We start from the raw sequence: 21176 nt of genomic DNA, 5'->3' as shown, positions 1-21176 counted from the left end.
CTTCTAACAGAGAAGTCTCAGCATCCTCACCAAACCACATTTCCCAGGATTCTTTGGGTGAAAGCCATTACAGTTGGAGTAAAATGAAACCAATATAAGTTACTGGTGTAGACTCTCCCTTTATCTCTCATCATTTTATTATGACTCGCAACTAAATATGTGATTAGGCTCCATTTGAAAATAAACATTTTTGAGGCGATATGAAACCTTCAACTAGAATACGTGATCTGTTGCAGCTCCTTTAAACATTCCTGTGTGGAAAGGGATCTTCTTCAGCTCCTCAGGAACAGAGAGTTCTTTACTACAGTTAGTCTTGCTTTAGTCTGTACTAGCCTTCTTCGACCCAGTTTCTTCCTAGGACTCACACCTGAACACGCTAAGAATGCACAATTTTGCTTCCTGCCTGATATCCATGTTACATTGAATTGCTCAAAACTGGTATTTACTCATCACAGGAGATGGACAAATGCCCTAGATGTAGATGATCATAGTTCTATATTTTATACAAGTTGGGTCATGAAGTCAAGTCTCAAGATTAAACATAACTTGAGCTGGGGTTCAGCGGCAGAAGCTTTGCATGCAGAAGGTCCCAGGTTTGATCCCCATCATCTCTAGATAGGACTGGAAAAATTCCTGCCTGGAACCCTGGAGAGCCGCTGCCAGTCAGTGTAAACAACACTGGGCTAGATGGACCATTGATCTGACTCAGTATAAGGCAGCTTCCTACGTCCAACGCTGTGCATACGAATTAACAGTAATCTGGTGTAAATGAGAGCATGGACATTCTCAGGTGTTGAATTTCCACTGAACTTTCCTCGTTTTCTCAAAGGATCACAGAAACTGGGCAAATTGTGCAAATATCTCTACATGATTATGCTGAGGCCACGCATTGGCCAGGATCCAGTTTTAGGCAACCTTAAAGGGGATCCCTTGAAATCAATGGGAATGAAGTTAGTCATGACTTACTTCAGTCCCATTGATTTCAATGGGTCTATACTAAGTATGGCTAAATCAGGAACCAATCTATTACTTCCTACAGGCAGTGGTGAGTATATGGGCTCATCTACACCAAGCAGGATATTGCACTATGAAAGCGGTATGAAAGCGGTTTATAAAAGGCAGGAGCCACACTACTGCTTTATAGTGGTACTGAAGTGCACTGATAATAGTTGGGGCCCATGACACGTCTACACCAAGCAGGATATAACACTACAAAAGCAGCATGAAAGCAGTACATGGGCCCCAACAGTTGTCAGTGCATCTCAATACCACTATAAAGCAGTAGTGTGGCTCCTGCCTTTTGTATACCACTTTCATACTGCTTTCATAGTGCAATATCCTGCTTGGTGTAGATGAGCCCTATGTGATTCTGAGACCTGGAGCTGCACTTTACTGCATGTAGGATACTACTACAATAATCCACATCTGAACCTAACTCTTGCAGTTAATAAATATAAATGTCGCCAATAAGGAACAAAAGAAGAAAATTGCACCCAAAACATTCATTATCTAATTTCTTAAACCCCTGCCAAAGTAAAAATAACTTTTGTTTTTGTTTGTTCCTTTGTTTCAACTTTATTACTGTATTTTGGCCATAGATGGAAACAGTGAAGAAAAGCCCAATAAGAAAGAGTTCTTCACCTCTTCTTACAGGAGTTCACAGCAGGGACGGGCAGAAGGTAGATCTGCAGATGTTTTGGATTTGGACTCCCAGAAGCCACAGCTAGCATGGCCAATGGGCAGGAATGTGGGAGTTGACATCTGATGGTCTACCTTCTGCCCACCCATGGTTTACAGAGTTTTCAGAGATTCTGACATCTGTCTGGACATATCTCAATATATAGGTACTCACCTTTCTGTGATTGTTTCTCTGAGACCACTAGTGACTCCCTTGACCACAGTACTAGCCTTTGGGGTCAGCACCACCTGAGATATAAAAAAAGAGCCCTTCTTCCTTCTCTCGATGATTGATGCCTGGAGAAACTGGATCAGTTTTTCTGGATCTGTTGTGTTTGCCCACGGGGCCGGCATCATCTGTCCTGGCCATAGAAATGGGACTTCCAAAGCCACTGGACTGTGGTAAAAGACCAAAACTTGATAATCCTTCTCCCACAGGTATTGGAGACAGACTTCATGGGCAAATATGGCAGGGCACATTTTATTCCCAAAAGTGTCTTTGAGCATTTGGACCAGTTTTTCATGGTGGCATTTCTGCATCCCATAAAAGTGATTGAAGTCCAACAAGACCACTTCCTTATGGTGGTCACCAAGAAAGGCACTGATCTCCTGGAGGCCCTCATTGACTTTGGCACTGAATAAACCATGAGCAAAGTAGAGTTCGTTGTCAGGGTCTCTGGGCTTTGTGGAGATTCTTAGATCAAAATAACGAATGCCTGCTCCAAGTTGGCTTGTGAAATTCATTGTCTGTGTTGCCAGCCATTTTCTCATCAGCTTTTTAGCCACAGTTCCAAACACAGAGACAAAATTCTGGACAGTTTCTGGTTGCTCAGGTCCAACTGGAGAGGCCTCGTCAATGTAGAAGCTAAATGAATCATGAGACCCTAGAGATAATAAAGAAATGAAAGGTTTTGTTTTCTAAAAACAAATGCAAGGTTCATAAACAGTGATACAGCAAGACTGCCTAAATTTCTCATGGAAGTTCACTGGAGGGCAATACAATTCACTTACTTCCCCTCTCACTATTTTAGCATCAGTTCTTTTAGCATAAAAAAAACATGTCATTAGTAGCAATTAATAAAGGGAAATAGGGTAGCTGTAACTAGCAAATCACCGAATAATTTCTTTTTAGAAGGTGCTTTTATTGAACTTACATGTTTCTTTTCTTTGAGTTAAACTGGTGTTTAATTTGCGTCATGTAAGATGCTGGTAGGCAGTGACTAGGCTTGGATGACACGGCGTGGCTCACTGTGGGTTATTTAACCCATGATAAGCCATAGTGTCCTAAAACAATCTATGGGTTACGCTAGGGCACAGCAACCCTCAAGCAGGGGTTGCATATTCAAAATGGCAGCTACACATGCCCCTGCATGCCCTGCAGTTATTTAACCCATGGTGGGCTGTTGTATCATGTGAACAGCCCCAGTGAGATGGATCCAGGATCTATGTTCTGTGAGAGAAAGGGGTCCATTCACAGCCCTTTGATTTTGGGGGTCCCCCATCACATATACCCCATGCAGCAAAATCTCCTGTCTCTCTGTGTAGCATTTCCTGGGGGTTGGAGAAGCTGCCATGGGGAAGAGGAGAGAAAGCCCACTTCCGTCAGTGCAGTTGATCCAACATAAATCTGGATCCAATCCAGTATTCATTTGCACCTTGCTAAGTCAATAAGGGAGATAGCTTTGGTTTCACTGTATTTTATTGTTTGGAGGTCAAAGCATATTCTTAGCAGTGGGGGTTGTGAAGAGGAGAAAATGATTGTACTGACTCGTCTACAACAGGCTGTTGCCAAACTCTGTCTGCGCCAAGTTCCCTCCGAGTCCTGCTTCTGGCACTCATATGTCGCAGCATTAACAACGGCTTGGTTTTCATTCCATAAGCCCTTGATGAGTTTGAGTAGGTCTTATTTGTGCCATTAGTCTTGCAGGAAACACAGGAGGCAGATCTAACTCTGTGTCAGTGAGGAATAACTCCAATTGATGTCAATCCAGAGATGATTATGATTATTATTTAATTAATTTATACAGCACCATCAATGTACATGGTGCTGTACATAGTAAAAGAATAAAACAGCAACACCCTGCCACATAGGCTTACATTCTAATAATGTCATTTCACATTGAAAAATGTATATACATCCAACACCTTTTTAAATTGTAAGGGAAAGGGATTAGTCCTACCATCTGCAGCACCGAATACATACTCAGTTTAGAGTACAACCATGTGCCAGTGAAGCATCAGCAAATGTGACATTGTGCTGGCATTGTGGAGATACTAGTACACAATTTCAGGTAGACAGAAGAAAAAAGGAATGGTTGCCATGTTGGTCTCACAGGATGAGAACTAGAGCATTATAGGCAGTGCTATGGTGCATGAGTCTAACAACCTTTCCAGGTGAGGGGGAGCTGTACTATTTCTGTGGGGATGGATGGATGGATGGAACAAAGATTAATAGATCCATTAGATTTGTAACACATATATGGTCTGTGGAGCATTGGGTGTGCTGTCATCCGGTGCTAGAGGAATGTTCCACAAGATGTAGTGATGGCCACAAACTTGGATGGCTTTAGAAAGGATTAGACAAATTCATGGAGGAGAAGGCTATCAATGTCTAGTCATGATTACTATATATGTACTACCTCTAGTATCAGAGGCAAAATGCTAGTTGCTGGGGTCATGCACAGGAGGGCAGAACTCTATTTTATTCTACCCTGAGATGGTTTCTGAGGGCTAATTCCCATATGAATGTTTATCATGTAATGCAATTGAAGCACTACATGGTGGCTTGCCATCCAAAATCAAGTGCCATTGGAGTCAGTTCAGACATGTTATGAAAAGTCAGCAGTAATCACAGCCTTTGGTCTTCTTAACAACTTTCACCAGCATTTGAAGCTGTCATTGAAATAGTTCCTACCAATATTGGTAGGAAGGATTTCAATGACAGCTTCAAATGCTGGTGAAATTTGTGTAGGAAGACAAGCATTTTGAGCTTGTTACAAAGGCAACCATATCTATGTATGGATTTAAACATGATTGTGCCTGTAAGGAAAGTAATCTGGCAGACTTGGCTATTCTTTTGCTTAATTATCTGCTGATCTGAGATTGTCTTACTCCCACACAACCATTATGTTTAGAAAACCCAGGTCTGTTGATTCACATGAGAATTCTGCCTTCTATTAATTTTGGGTGGTGGTTTCTGGTGTTCCTTCTTCATTGAAAAATGACCTCCTGTTAGAAGAAATGTCTGTAGTAGTAGTGTTCTCCAATCTGGTGCCCTCCAGATGTGTCGGACTACTATTCCCATCATCAGACAGCATTGGGATTTGTAGTCCAACACATCTGAAGGGTATCATGTTGCCCATCTCTTGGTTCCCTTTCCTGTTCAACCATGAACTTCGCTGGGCAACATCCCATTGTGTCCATCCACTGATGGAATGGCATATGCCAGGGGAGTTGGTTTTCCACCCACTGCAGCCCCCTGATCATCCCCAAACTGCTCCAGAGGGTTGGGGTACTCTTCTGAGAAGATATTGGAGACACATGGGGGCTGCAGAAGAGGAGAATACGGGAAAGTTCAGTTGTTCAAGAAGGAGTCTGTTCACAAAAAGTTGGATATTGCCCTGTGTGAACCTGAGACAGTCAGAAAAACATGGGAGGGAAGGGTTTCTAGAAAATATATTTACTTCACTTTCAAAACTTTATTTCTGCAAAGATTTACGGAAGTATCAGTGAAAAAATAAATTGTCCCTAACCCCATCGTCTTGGGCCTCATCAAACCACCCACTGATGGACCTGCCTTTTTTGTTTATTGAGGGGCTGGTAGCTGCGATCATAGGACAGACATTCTGAAACTAAGTACTGCTTCTAAAGGCTTCGAAAGGATGGCTTTGTTTAATGTCAGATGCCATCGCATCCCACTGGTCTCACCAGGACACACACATTGTAATGGAATATGAGGCACAGGGAAGCCATTTATTATATGGTTTGTTCTCATTTTTGTGCCTCCATCTAATCTTCACATTGAAAAATAACCCATAAGAGCCAAGTAAAGGATGTGTGTGTGTGTATAGAGAGAGAGCTCTGGAGGGGCCATAGCTCAATGACAGAGGCAGTGCGTAGCATGGTCAATGCCCCAGGTCTGTGACTAAATGAGAGAGAGAGAGGGAGGGAGAAGGGGCAGGGGAAGAAAATTGTGTGTGTGGGGGGGAGAAATAGGGAGAGTGAGAAAGGGGAAGAGAGAGAAGGGGAGAAAGAGTAAGAGAGAGAAAAGCGGTAGAGAAAAACAAGACAAGAAAGAGAAGGGGAGAGAGGAGAGAGAAAGGGAAAGAGAAGGGGGAAAGAGAAGGGAAGAGAAAAGGGGAGAAAAAGTAAGAGAAAGAAAGAAAAACAAGAGAGGTGAGAGAAGGGGTGGGAGAGAGAGAAGTGGTGAGAAAAGGGGAGAGAAGAGGAAAGATATGGGGAGAGAAATTGTGGGGAGAAAGGGAGGGAAAGAGAAGGGGAGGGAAAGTAAGAGAGGGAAAGGGGGAGAGGGAAAATCAAGGCAAGAAAGAGAAGGGGGAGAGAAGGGGAGAGGGAAAGAGATGTGGAAAAGGGAGAAAGAAAAGGAGGAGAGAAAGAAGTGATGACATGGCAAGAAAGAAACAGGAGAGGGAGAGAAACAGCAGAGAAGGAGAGACAGAGAAAGAGAGTCGAAAGAGAGAAAAGGGAAGAGTAGGGGAGATAGGATAAGAGAAGGGGTAGAGTGGAGAGAGAGGGGAGAAAGGCAAGATGAGAACAGGATAAATTAAATAATTATTCTAATTAGTCCCTGTCTACTTTTGGCTTTGGCCAGCCCACCATGCAGCCCCCTGTAAGTTCAGGCTTAAGTGAACGTGGCCTTCAAGCTAAAAAATAGTTTTCCACTCCTGAACAAAAGGATCTCAGGTATCAGAGCTCCCCTGAGAGAGACTTTGGGTAGAAAATCCTTGTCTAATCAAAAGCATGTGTTTTATGGCCCGTGCAGGCTGAAGAGCCAGCACTTTAACTGAAAGAAATCAGGTGAATTGCAGGACCCAGAACTCAAAATTAGAATTTCATATTGTTAATCTGGTATTAAAAGGGTTTGATAATTTTGCCAACAAAAGACTGAAGAGGCTACTTCAACTGAAGACAGCTAAATTGATCTGGAATGGTTGAATGATCTAAATGAAGGTTTTGCAGAGACCTACAAGAGTAACAAGACACACACACACACGACATATATTCCCAGACACTGAAGTTTTGGCTTTATGCTAATTGATGTTATCTCACTAACTAAGATTCTAAATGAGACTTGGCAGGACTGGCTTTGAAGAAAGGGAAAAAACCTGCAGCTGTCTTTACAAATGGCTCCACACAGAGCTTGTTCAAGGCCACGGTGTGCCAGGAGAGCATATGAGAGAAATGAGCAGAAGAACTGGGCATGCTCAGACGCCCACTAGGAGGAGGAATATTACTGTTTCAACATCTCGTGGGGTACACATGTTGATAAAAGAATGTCCTCACTCGACGCTACTTGGGTGGGGCAAGTCTTAGTACTGAGCACAAGCGACAACATGATCGAAGGTGACCGTGAGTTCAAAGAAGATGTACAAGGGAGAAATACATCAATCAAGATAACATGCCCAGATGCAGACTTCAAAGTAAACCATTAGTAATAGCGCCAGAGATGTTCCCCAAACACATGAGATTGTTGAAGATAGAGAAGACACCTTACTTCTGATTGGTGAGAAGGTTGTCTAACCCCACCCCCACCCATTTTGACTAGAAGATGGTTTTCTCATTACTCATTGGGGCCCCCATCTTTGACCAGCACAGGAGTATAAAACCACAAGTAGTAGGAACTTATGTGGGCTGCTGTTTGTCGTGATTCCAAGCACTCCCACTGAGATGTGAGACAATAAGGAGGTCTATCGCGCAATCCACAAAACTTTATTCAGTAAATAGAGAGTGTGAAATCTAGGAACTATCCTCTAAGCTTAATTAGCCAAACAAAGCAAGGTAATTGCCTATCAACTCAACGGCCAATCCCTTCCCTTTCCCCTGAACTCTCCCCCCTCCCTTGAGAGAGAGCACTTTCCCACCAGACCAGATTTCCCCACAGCTGAAGGCAGTTCACTTGCAGCCTTGCCAATTAGCATTGGCCTTGACAAGTCCGCCGGTGCCTCATCGGCAGGCTGATAACAACCTAGGTGCTGTTGCTCACTGGTTCTCAGCAAAACCATCGCAGCAAGGGACCACAAGTCCCAGCAGCCAGACTGTAGCCATCCTTGCCCTTCTTCGCAATCAGTGGTTGAGGGAAAAGAGGGTCGGCCCAAGGAAGAGGGAAACCCAGAGGGCTGGATTGGGACCTTTGGAGGTCCAGATTTGACCCCCAGGCCTGAGATTCTGAGCCCTTGGGTTAGATGACATATTCTCACATGAAACTTCCATTGGGGGGTGTTCAGTGTGCTTCTTGCCATGAACAGAAGTGAGTCTGGAGAAAGGATCCCCGAAAGAAAGACAGCTAGTTATTGGAGAAAGGGGACCAGTAACTAAGAGGTTAAGGAGCCAGATAGTTATGGCTCAAGATAGAAGTCGAAGGAATGGATTTTACAAAATCTGTACATCCCTACCTGCTTGCCATTGGTGGTACTGTGAACATTAAAGACACTGCCATGGAAATTGCAACCCTGTGGCCTCTGGGGGAAAATAGGGTATTGAACCCTATGATGTGGAGATATCCCTGCAAGTGCCCCACTCATGCCAGCCCACGAGGCTTTCTTGTTCTTTGGATCAGCAGAACACACCCCATACTTCACAGCTTTCACATTTTGAAATACACAATGCTGTTGCTTTTGATGATGGACGATGCTATTTGCACACATGTCTCCATTTCCTGCCTTCTTTTTGCATCTCCCATATCTTTCAAATGATCAGTAAGTTGAGACCTCCTTGTGACACAAGTCCCATTTCACAGAATAAGCCATCAGTCAATTGAAAGCATATATAAATAAAGCTATTTACCCAGCATAACATGTTTGCATTGTATCATCAAACTATAAATCAATCAATGGTTTATATCTAATCTAATTCTAATTCTTTCTCCCAAGTCAAATATAAGAGAGTGCAGAGAACTATTGCCAGGCAATTAATCTGCTCAGAGTTGGCAATGCTGGCCTGTGCGGGTTTCAAAGACTCATTCTTCATGTACAGAAAGGAAGCTGTTGTTGTTATTATTATTTTAAAGAAGAAACCCTTCTAGGACAAATCAATCTGAAACTTCTAGATAAAGAATAGAGATAACAGTGCAAGCCTGAAAGAGTCAAAACAGGCATTGCTTTAAGTCCATTTCTAGCAGCTACACTTTCCTCATTTTTACTCTAGAGTAGGTGCAGGGGGTCTGAACTGAATTGGGCCCATAGGAGAGAAATGGTTAAACCCTCCCTAATCCCCATGCTAGGGTCCTAGTCTGGATCGGAACCCTTTCACCTACTCTACAGTAAAAAAGGAAATAAATGTGTAGCTGCTAGAAATGGATTTAAAATAATGGCTCCATTCAGAAGACACCTTAAACCACGGCTTTAACCACAGTGGTTAAGCCAGAAAGCCGGGCCGTGTTCAGAAGACACTTAAACCACAGCTTTAACCATGGTGACAAAGGTTAAAGCCATGATTTAATGTGTCTTCTGAACATGGCCCAGCTTTCTGGCTTAACTACCATGGTTAAAGCTAGGCATGTGCTCCGCTCCGATTAGAACCGGAGAATCAGAAGCAAATTGGCCTGCTCCGCCTTGCCCAGAGGCGGAGTAGAAGCGGACCGCGGACCCCTAGAAGCAAGGCGAAGAGAAGCGCCCATTTTCGGAGCAATCCTTTCTCCGTGGACCGATCTGATCGCCATTTTGAAACATTTCGCCAATAGGATTTCATTGCAGAAAAGAAAAGGGGATAACTGTATTGTTTTTGAAGCTATCTTTCTGAAACTTTTTGTGCTTAGAGAGTCATGGCTGGGGGTCATTTTGAGCCTACTCTCAGCTCTCTGCGTGGTGCGGTTCGCTTGCTAGAATTTTTTTTAAAGTAGGGTAAAGGCGGGAAAAAGATTACCTTTTCGATTGCTGAAGGGCAGAATCAACTCCTGGTCATGATCACATGATCCCAAAGTTGGAGGAGGGGATAGGCAAAACGGGTAACTTGGGATTCTGGGAAACTTCTCTTTCTACTCTGAACGGAGTTTTCCCAGTGTTTTTTTAAAACAGTAGCTCCACCAAATGCACAAACACAACCTGAAATCATACTAACAGATAGGAAACACACAGCAGTGCTACCCACCCTAACTTTGGGGAACAACTGAATACATGTGGTGCAAGGGGATGAGCTCCCCTAGGGCATGTGGACGTGCCCTCACTCTCCTGTACTTGGAAGACCATCAGAGCCCTCCAAAAGAGTAACTCAGTGGAGCAATGCCTATCATGAGTTGAAGTGAGCGTTTGCTTCTTAAAAGACTGATACCTAGACAGGACCAGTCAAATGGCTGATGCTTCCCCCTTTGGGCACGTCCACCACCACCCCTTACTGGTAAAAGACAGATATAGCCTTTTTTAAAAAGTTCTTCTTGTTGTTTATTCAGCAACACTGCTGCTTTTAATTCCACCCCTCCTTTGTTTATTTATTTATTTATTTATTTATTCCATTTTATATGCATTACTGGCTTATCCTTGGCTCACTTCCTTATGCTCCCAGAAACGTCTGCTGCCTGCCTGCCTTCCCTCCCTCCTCCCCTGCCCGCCTCGCAGGGATGGTTTGTGTCTGGCTTTGACTCAGGGGGGAAGTCCTTCCTGCGTTCAATTAGACTTTTGGAAATTCCAAATCCATTTTTCAAGTGTGGAAGAAGATTCATATTTAGGTTGATCTCTCTACTCCCCAATTCATGGCATGTTGGGATTTCCTTTGAAATGGCCCCATTGAGCTGTCTGCAGGTTTAAGCTCTGCCAAAAATCAGGGGATGATGGGATTGCCTTGTACCTTGGCATGATTGTGGGTCTAGATGGCATCTGTGAGTGTGCCCACTTCCCTTTTTTTAATCTGTCCAAATGTCAGAGAACAGTCCATGTCTGCAAATGGGGTGCCCGATTTTCATAAATTCCCCAAAAATCAGTGGATGATGGGACTGCCTTGAGTCTTGCCGTGCGTGTGTATCCCTGGATAAGCTATCATGGTGCGAGTTTGAGGTTTTTAACATGCAAATTGACGGAGCTATCGAAAGGGGTGTGAATGGGGTGCCCGGTTTTCATAAATTCCCCAAAAATCAGGGGATGATGGGATTGCCTTGAGTCTTGGCATGCGTGTGTATACATCCATGAGGTGTCATGGTGCCAAACTTGAGGTTTCTAACTTTAACCGAAAAAAAGTTGTATACTTTTTTAGCTTAATGCAAGCCTATGGGGGGAGGAAACGGAGCTCCGATCCGGATCCGGAGCTCCGCAGCGGAGCGGAGTGGACATAGGCGGAGCGGGGGTGGAGCGAAGCAGGCTGATCCACAAATCGTGGATCTGGAAGAGAAGCGGAGCGGGGGATCCGTGCACACCCCTAGTTAAAGCCATGGTTTAACGCGTCTTCTAAACATGGCCCAGTTTTCTGGCTTAACTACCATGGTTAAAGCCATGGTTTAAGGTGTCTTCTGAATGGGGCCAATGTCTGTTTTGGCACTAGCACAGTCTTTAGCACAAAAGCTGATAATGGATGAGTGGGGACATAGTGGTAAACCATAATATGAGCAGAAATGTGCCTATGAGAAGCATTGGACCTTTTCCTGCACAGCTAGGAGGAGGAATAAACTAGAATTTAGTTTACTTCAGCCACATCCTGGTTTGTTGTTAAAAAAAACTCTAGTCAATTGCCAAACAAACCAACATCAAGCCATGAATTGTTTTTGTGGTTAGTTTAGAAAACGAGAGTTAATTTTAAACCACAGTTCCTGGTTTGCACATAATGACAGGGATCTACTAAAACAGGGATGGGGGACCTCAGGCATGGGGCCTAATCCAGCACGCCTGGCGTTTCAGGAGGCATTACAAGAGGTTATGCAACCTTTTCCTGTCCCTATCCTTTCCCGTAATCACTGTGCTAAAGCAAAACTGAAGCCTGGTCACATAGTAGGAAGAGCCCTGCACTTCACTTGGGTTTGTTCCTGCTCATGCATATAACCATAAATTATTATTTATGGCTATGTGCAATTGCAGCCTTTAGAAGCTTTGGCATGTTGCACAATGACCACGTATGTTAAGAGATAGGGACACATCAAGAAAGCTAGATGTGGCTGTCAATAGACAGAGAGGTTTTTTTTCACCACCACTCATAAAACTAGAATTCAGAATCATCCAGTGCAACTGAGTGACAGGAGATTCTTCACTTAGCCGCATCATTAGTTTGCTGCCAAAACCTTGTAGACTGAACTGTGATCCTCTAGGCTGCAATGCAAGCCCTGCCACTCAACATAGCAAGCTGTCAGATGACTCAAAGGACCAATCAAGCTCTATCACACCTTCTAAAACCCCAGACCTTAGTTTTCAATCTGAGCCACTTGACTCACTGTCTTCTCCTTCTCCTTCTCCTTCTCATTTCATTTCTATAATGCCCCATAGCCAAAGTTCTCTGGGTGGTTTACAATTCATAAAAATACAAAGTCCATAAATAATAAAACATAATCTAAAAATTTTAACATAGAAAAATTAAAACAATGTAGACAGTTGAAAATTAGGGATGGGCGAACTCACTCAGGTCCAACTTGTCGGACACCCGCCGCTGCAGCTGCTGCTGCTATTTGCCTGTGCTCACAAGTCACATGAGCTTCTTTGGCAGCTTGGCAAGGACCTGACCAGTGTAACAATAAAGGCACCCGAAATTACATAATTCCCCCACCTCCTGCTGTGTAAATAGCAACACACACAATGGAAGCTCTGGATGGGGTGGAAGGCTACCAGGTGTGGATCTGCAAATGCGCCGCAAGCATCCAACTGTGTCCAAGGGGTTGGACGTGGGGCGTCCATCGGACTCCTGGACTGATCAGGTGCCCACAACATCCCTACTAAAAACAATTTAAATAAACAATGTTTTTCCTAATAGACCTGTTCTAAAACAGCAGACATAGATGCTTCATCATATACAATTAAATGCCTGAGAGTAGAGGACGGTCTTTATCTGGTGCCAAAAAGATGTAGTGTTAGTGCTAGCCGGGCCTCATTAGGGTTCATTCCATAGTCAGCGGGCCACCACTGAGAAGGCCCTCTCTCTTGTTTCCACCTTCCGAGCCTGTGGTAGTCAGTGGAGGAGGGGGACTCTGTTCCCATACTTGACTTGCTTCTAAACCTTCTTATCTTCAACTTGACCTTCTTGACCTCCTGACAAGGTTGAACTACATTACCCATTTCTTTGAGCCTTTCGGCTTTTTGGTTACTGCTTTTAGTCTGTTTAGAACCCTATGCCCTGCTGGACTGATAGCCTCCCCCCACCCCAAAAATATCTATCCTTACTAGCAGAGGTAAATTTTGAAGGGCAAGTGCTCATCATGACACAGTCCCCATAGCCATGTCCCCAGTGACAGTTCAAACATTCAGGCAGCTAAGTTGATCCATATCAACAAACCAGTTGTAGGAGTTGATCTTTTGTAAAGCTTAATTGTCCATTCAAGACCAAGCTACCACAAAATATTTTGCATTACATCAGGAAACAATACATGGTTGCTGGGAAAATTCAACTAAGTTCAGAGGGAATAGTGAACTCTAAGGAGGTGGCAGATGATATCAGCATCCCTCCGAATCATCATCATCATCATCACCATCATCATCATCCTGCTGATGCTGAGTCCTGTGAGCCCTGGCTCCATTACACTACTGATGAGCACTACCAGACCCTGACATAAGGTATGCAACACACCTGAAGCAAAAGAGCCTCAAAAAAATAAATATGTCCACTTAATTTGCAGCCCCACTGATTAATCAACTGAAACTTTAGTTCTAATTGATTAATCAACTAAACCAATTAATCAACTAAAACTTTAGTTGATTAATCTATCAATTACATGGACTAAAGCATGGAGCTCTTGTAATAGGAGCTATACCATCCAGGAACTATTTTCTCACACAAACATGATCCACTTGTCCAAGTGGAAAATGTTATCAGCAGTACCACTCCTCTATGGGAAATCACCCATGCTTGCATTTTCCCCCTCTCTCAAGTTCCCTCAAAGAGCGGAGCCAAGCTCAGGCGATTCCCGGCAGATCTGCTCTGCTGAGCATGTGAGACAGCACATCCTTAACGCTGCTGCTTCCCCATTATCCTTCTTCTTTGAAACAATCTCGATGCTCCTATTGACAAAGTACCTGGGAAGGACAGTGTCTTCTGTTAAATAAAATGATGAAAATTCTATATGGTCCTGCCAATGTGGTAGTAGCACAGCATTAAGTGAATGAGTGTAATGCTTTCTAGCAAAAAGGAGCAGAAATCAATGAATGTCCTCTTTTCCCTGAGCTGTCTCTTACTTGATTTGTGTTATCTGTAAAAATAACGATGCTTAATAGATTTTGCAGTGGGGAGGAAAAGAATCGCTGAAGTACAGTGCTTGTGATGACACAATTGATGAGCTAAAATGGCCTTCATGCCAATTACTGGATCTCATCACCAAAGAAGGCCTTCTGGATCTCTGGCTGATTTTTTCTCCTGTAATTTTCCTTCAGTATGATCTGTACAGCCCTTCCTCAATGCGAGGTGGACTTAGATGTATACTTTTAGACTTCCTACAGAATTTGTATGTTACTTTCACCCACCACTTGTGTAGTAGGTTCTATTCAGACTGTTAAATAATTCCAGTCTGTACCATAGTTACATCTTTAGGGTGACCAACTGTCAGGATTTCCCCAGATTTGTCCTGCCTTTTTGCTCTATCCCGGGTGTCAGGGGGGATTTTCTGTAATTTTCTATAATGTCTAGGGATGACACACTTTATCCTTTAACAATGGTTTTAGCATGACAGGGATGGGGAATGACGTACTTCTGGAAACCCCAGAAAGCACGCTTTCCTGTCACCCCCATTCAGGGTCCTCTTTTTTTGATTTCCCAAATACAGTCACCCTATACATGTTACTGGTGTAATATCGGTTCTTGTGCTGTTTGTTGTTTTGCATTGCATTGTATTTTAACCTTTTAAATATTACTGTTGTCGTTTATATTTTAACTGTTCTATCACATTTAGCCTTTTAACTGTTTGAAATCTACCCAGAGAACATTAGTTCTTGGATGGATAAGAAATGTAATAAATAAATATTCCAAAGTCAAAAGCATGAAATCCTTTTCCCCTGATCCTTTGACTGGCGTTAAGCATGCAAATCGGATACATTTGCATGAATTGACTTATTATTGTTGTTGTTGTTGCAAAAACCACCCAGAGAGCTTCAGCTATGGGGCAGTATATAAATGCAATAAATAAATAAATAAATAAATAAATAAATAAATAAATATTATATCCCGCCTTTTTCCCAATGCTAGGACTCATCATTTGTTTTGATCGTTATTCCCAGGTTTTGGAACTGTTTTTGTACATCTAGGTTGGGAAAGGAAGCAGCATATGGACTGGGAGGACATATCTATCATAGGAATGTGTTTGGTGGGGTATCTTGCCTGAAGCAAATTTGGCCTGGCTTCACTTCCGAGTTCTCCAAAATAATGGCCATCATCATTATTTTTCCTGTAATGACCCCAGAATGCAACAGGAAGTGTTGGGAGAGTAAAGAGCCCCTAATTACCCAGGGTCTCACTTTCTTCCTTTCCATTGGCTCAACTTCTGATGACCTCATTTTTTTATTATAGAAACAAACAAGTTGGTTCCCTATTTACATAGTTCACAGAGGAAAATAAAATCTGTTTAGCTTAATTAAAAGTTTACAGAGACTTTTGTATAATATTTTGTTAATTTGTTATTTTTTTCTCTTGAGTTTTAATTTTCCGTTTGTACTTATTTCCTATATGTTGACAGTATAAACTAAAGGGGAAGGAGTGTAGTATATGTTTTAAATTGTTGCCACCTCATGGTAAAAAAAGCAAATGTGTTTCTTTTAGAAAAATTGGAACTGAACATGCTCCAGGCCTGTTCTTTTGGGTGTGTGATTACAAGATGGATGCCCAAACTAAGAATCATATGAAGAAATAAACCAGTTATTGTTTCACCTTAGTGGTGTAGGCTACCTATGTTACAATCCTCACAACAGCTGGTGGGAGAGGAGGAGTGAGATGAATTTCCTCAGCAACAATATATTGTTTCCTGTTGTAATGTGAAGTACTGGGGGTTGGTTGGTTGGTCCTGGATGGATAGACACAGAAACTTTACAAAAGACCTTCTCTTGGTAGAGACAGAATTGCTAGAACTGGTGAGCTGATATGGATCAACACCACTGCATGCAATGTTGGACTTTCCTTGGGGGCATGGCTATGGGGACTTGTCATGGTGAGATCCTGCATTTCAATATTTACCATTGCACTGCTGCCTTCAGCTACTGTTGGACACCACTGTAGTGTTATGCATCACAGGCGACTTCACTCTGGTGGCTGTGATATGCGGAATTGGCTCACTCTGCCATAACCTGTCCCCTGCAGCTTTAAAAGCTAACCAAGCGGAGTTTGTTCTTTTGCCTAAAGGTATCCGTGAAAAATGTAATTGCCCACAATGTGTTCTCAACACTTCAGAATATACCTCAGCAACTGTAGCAGGTGAAATATCAAGCTGTGCTCAGCATGGTGCTTTAATGTCAACGCACATGTGTTTATAATATGAGTAGTTGCACCATAGCCAAGATGCATCCATGGTCCACTCAGAGATTTATGTTCTAGGGAGCCACTGAGAATGAGATAAATTCTGAAGGATAATGAAAACAGCTCTAGCAACTCACACTAAGAAGGCAGTCCCAAAAGACATAAATAGGGACAAGAATTTATCTAATTTACTATAATTAGGATGAGGAGGGGCAGATTGCAATCACCCCAAAGACAAAACTGCTAAATATTTAACAGTATTTACTTATATTTAGGATTTCTGGTAAACAATAATATTAATGAAATAACAAGAAGAACTGAATAAAGCAAATATGAACACAGCTCTGACTTTAAACCACGCTTCACAACACAACGCAGTGCTATTTTGAATATTCAACCTCCACTCAAGTTTGTTGTGTCGTGCAAACCTGGCAGGCATGGGTTATGTGAGGGTTAACCTGTTGTAGGGTTATGCAAGGGTTGTTAAGTCTTGCATAGCCCACACATGAGTTCCCACAATACGATAACTCCCAAATGAAGGTCGCATGAAGAAAATGGCACCTGTGGGCGTTGTGGCTCATTGTGGGTTAAATAACCCACAACGAGCATGTTCTCTGAAGCCAAACACTGTGTTGTGTTGTGAAGTGTGGTTTAAAGTCAGAGTTGTGTTCATATTTGCCCTGAAGCCTCCCCGTGGGTTAAATAACCTATGGTGGGCTGTTGTGTCATGCAAACAGCACCAGTGTTGCTGGTTCCAGTTCCTTCAGTCGGTTCCATTGGTCTGTTGTTGCCGGCTTCTGTTGTGATGGTGCATTTTCCTCTCTGGCTGAGGGCTGATCGCTCTGCCTGTTTCCTTTCACCGCACCACTGCCTTCCCTTAACTTTCTTCTCAGCTGCACTCCCTCACCCTACTGCTGCTTCTTCCTCTTCCCCTCCAGGCCCTTTCTTTGGGGGTACCCTTTCATATCAAGAGCTGCCATGCCTTGAGGATAACCTGTGAGCGGCTGCATGCTGGTGATGGCTGGAACTGACCCCCCCCCTTCTCTCTCTTTCTCTACAACCCTTTTCTCTCTCTTTCTGGGACATTCTCTCTCTCTCTCTCTGTTTCTGCCACCCATTTTCTCACTCTGCCACCCTCCTCCCTCTCCCTCTCTCTCTCTCTCTGTCCTCCCTTTCTGCCACCCACTTTTTCTTTCTTTTTTTTCTGGCACCCACTTTTCTCACTCTCTCAACCATTCTCTCTTTCCACCCTCTCTTTTCCTGCCACCACCTTCCCTCCTTCTCTCTCTCTTTCTATTATATTATTATTATTATTTATTTATATAGCACCATCAATGTACATAGTGCTGTACAGAGTAAAACAGTTTCTTTCCCTATTTCTGCCACCCACTTTTCTCTCTCTGCCACCCCTTCTTTCTCTCTCTCTCTCTCTCTCCCCTTTTTCCTCCCCATTCACCAAGCTTCTGGGGAGGAACAGATCCTTCTTTCTATTAGCCTGAACTGACTGCTTGCAGAGGCCTTTTGAAATGAGGGTGAGGGCTGCATAAAATTAGGCCAAAGGTCAAATGTGGCAACTTGGCTACGGTTGCTTGGGTCCAAGAGCCGGGCAGACCACCACCACACCCACGTCCGGCCTCCCACACCCAGTTGGACGCTCCTCTTGCATGCACAGACCCCCCTGAGCCCACGCAAGGCTCCAGCAAGCCCTCAGCAGCTGCCTGCCTGAGCCCTGAAATGGCATGCTTCCCCCTTCCTGCGTCAGTGGCAGCTGTCATTGACATAATGGGGGAAGTACACATTTTTGGGAGCCTCCATAAACTGCACATTCCCCCTCCCCCTATGCCAATGGTGGCCTTAAAGGTCCCATTGATGCAACAGTAAAGGCATGAATGCTCGCGTGGCCCAGCAAGTGGGTGCAGGTAACAGCAGTGATGGGCTGAGCAGCACCCCCCAAGCCTGGCATGGGTGAGTTCGCCCACCCCTAGCTGCACCTTAGAATCACAGAACAGTAGAGTTGGAAGGGGCCTATAAGGCCATTGAGTCCAACCCCCTGCTTGCTTGCTCCCTCTCCCTTGCACCATCCGCTGAGAGAGACAGAGAGGACGACAGCGGGCCATCACCTCCTTTGCTCCTACTCTCCCTCTGGATGGCCCGTCTAAGCCCAATACGTCCTGCTGCATCACCCAAACAGACAAGAAGAACAAGCAGGTAGATCGATGCAACAAGAGAGAGCAAGGCAGGATCTACACGACTGCTTTAAAGTGGTTTATAACAGTAGTGACCACTGGTGGAGCCCAGGACATACACCATAAACAGTTTTCAAAATGTTTTCAAAGTATCGTATACTGCTTGGTGTAGATCTGGCCCAAGTGAGCAATCAGAGACTGACCTTCACAGAATCAAGAATAGTAGAGTTGGAAGGGGCCTATAAGGCCATTGAGTCCAACCCCCTGCTCAATGCAGGAATCCACCTTAAAGCATCCCTGACAGGTGGCTTTCCAGCTGCCTCTTGAATGACTCTAGTGTGGGAGAGCCCACAACCTCCCTAGGTAACTGATTCCATTGTCGTACTACTCTAACAGTCAGGAAGTTTTTCGTGATGTCCAGCCGGAATCTGGCTTCCTGTCATTTGAGCCCGTTATTCCGTGTCCTGCACTCTGGGACGATCGAGAAGAGATCCTGGCCCTCCTCTGTGTGACAACCTTTCAAGTATTTGAAGAGTGCTATCATGTCTCCCCTCAGTCTTCTCTTCTCCAGGCCAAACATGCCCAGTTCTTTCAGGCTCTCCTCATAGGGCTTTGCTTCCAGACCCCTGATCATCCTCTTGCCCACCTCTGTCTTAGAGCAGGCGGAAGTAGCAATAAGAGGAGGGATCTGGCAATATTTCCATTTCTTCATTGTACTAGAAGATGGTGTGGCAGAGCCCTTGGCCTGTGTTTCTGGTTGTGTAAGAAAAAACACCCAAGGACTATATTATTATTATTATTATTATTATTATTATTATTATTATTATTATTAGCATTTGTATACTGCCCCATAGTTGAAGCTCTCTGGGCAGTTTACATAAGATAAAAAACACCTAAAAACAATATACAAAAATTAAACAAGACAAAAACATACAATATACACTTACATTTAAAACCACTAAAACAACTTAAAAAAACTATGAGCCTAAAAAACGGAGCCGGGCTCATCATAATAAATGGGGGCAGGGCTTTGGATCAATGGGTTTGTTGGCCCAAGATATATTGCTGCCTGAAGTGAAGCCAAATGCCACCCCACTCCCTCTTGGGCCAAACACAGGGCCCCAATGTAGCGTCCACGTGGACCTCCAACACTGCCCACAGAGCTGTCCCCTCTCTGCCTCCTTCAAAACAATTGTTGAAAGAAAAACCTTGGAAAACGTGACGCTAGTCTTTTTTCACTCCCTTTCTAGCCTCGAGCCTTGCTCTTCCTCTCCCCTCCACTTTGCTATTTCCTCTTGCCTCCATTTCCCACCACCACTTTAAGTTCACCGTTCCTCCCTCTCGTAGCCTCTAGCCTTGTTCTTCCCCTACCTCTTTTCTTTGCTGCTTCCCCCTCCCTCCCAGCCTCCAGCTTTGGTATTTCTCTCCCCTACCTCTTTGCCTTGCTGTTTCTCTCCTGTCCAGCCTGTACCCTCACTATTTCCCTCCCCTGCCACTTTAGCTCACTTTTGACTAGCCAGCGCCCCCCCCCCCCCCCCAAATAGCACCTATTATGTGACTAGCCACATCTGTGGGAACCATTTTGTGGTGGTGCCAACAGGGGAACCCTGCTTTAAAAAGTTTTTCTGCACCATTCAGACACAAGTTCCTTCCTTCTTTCGAAGCAATTATATGGCACAGTTGAGCCCTGGGCCTGATCAGGAGATATATGATCAGGAGGTGGGAGGGGGTGGAGATTGGGGGCCCTGGGCTGTCAATCATTTGTCCCTTTGCACCCACTCTGGTGCATTTGCAGCTTCTGCACGCTAACAAATAAATATACATGTTGATCAGGACATAATGCTCCCTCCCAACAAATGCATCAGAATTTTTCTAGACAGTTATTATAAAGTATGAATTAGGGCCAATTAAAGCATACCAGTAACACAATGTGCAAAATGGTTCATTGCCAAAAGCGAAGGAGATTGAGAGAGACTTTGTGCACATTTTAATTCTTTATGATTGTGCTGGGATTTCTCCCCCCGCCCTTTCAAAACCCATTTTATAGTTAAGAGAGAGAGAGAGAGAGAGAGAGAGAGAGAGAGAGAGAGAGAGAGAGAGAATGAGAACCACTTTGTTCATTGTTTATATCCCTCTATAATCATTATTAACAAAAGATTGCAGGTTTGCAGCTTTAAAGAAGCAAAGCAAAATTGTTTTGATACTTTCTTTTCAATATTTCCAAAGACCCAACTATACACAAAGTGCAATGTGCATTGTCTAGAGCTGAATAGAACAATATCCACAAAATTTGTAGCTGTTAAAATAAGTTGATTTCATAGCAACCATGTTTAGATCAGGGAGTTCTTAAATTGTCACAGCAAGACTTGTGAAAGACAAACGCATGTGCCTGCACACACACAGCTGTTTGAGACTCCTCTGTTATAAGTAAGGACTAAGCTGGCCAGTTATGGATCTCCAAAAAAGAGGAAATGCGTCACTAAAAAAAGAGGACAAAAGACGATAGTGATTACATAA

General features: G+C 43.7%; 1 protein-coding gene across 1 annotated transcript in view; it reads right to left on the bottom strand.

The window, feature by feature from the left end:
* The window catches only part of PLCXD3 (phosphatidylinositol specific phospholipase C X domain containing 3), an 89394-nt gene that overhangs the window by 30570 nt on the left and 37648 nt on the right, over positions 1-21176 (bottom strand). Inside the window, exon 2 of the mRNA XM_063128125.1 lies at positions 1853-2561. Coding sequence (XP_062984195.1) covers positions 1853-2561 — 709 coding nt within the window. The remainder of the gene's footprint in view (positions 1-1852; positions 2562-21176) is intronic.

Source organism: Elgaria multicarinata, chromosome 6 (assembly GCF_023053635.1).
Source record: "Elgaria multicarinata webbii isolate HBS135686 ecotype San Diego chromosome 6, rElgMul1.1.pri, whole genome shotgun sequence".
In the NCBI taxonomy this organism is placed as follows: domain Eukaryota; kingdom Metazoa; phylum Chordata; class Lepidosauria; order Squamata; family Anguidae; genus Elgaria; species Elgaria multicarinata.
The sequence above is the reverse complement of the archived record's forward strand: the minus strand, read 5'-3'. Positions and strand labels throughout refer to the sequence as shown.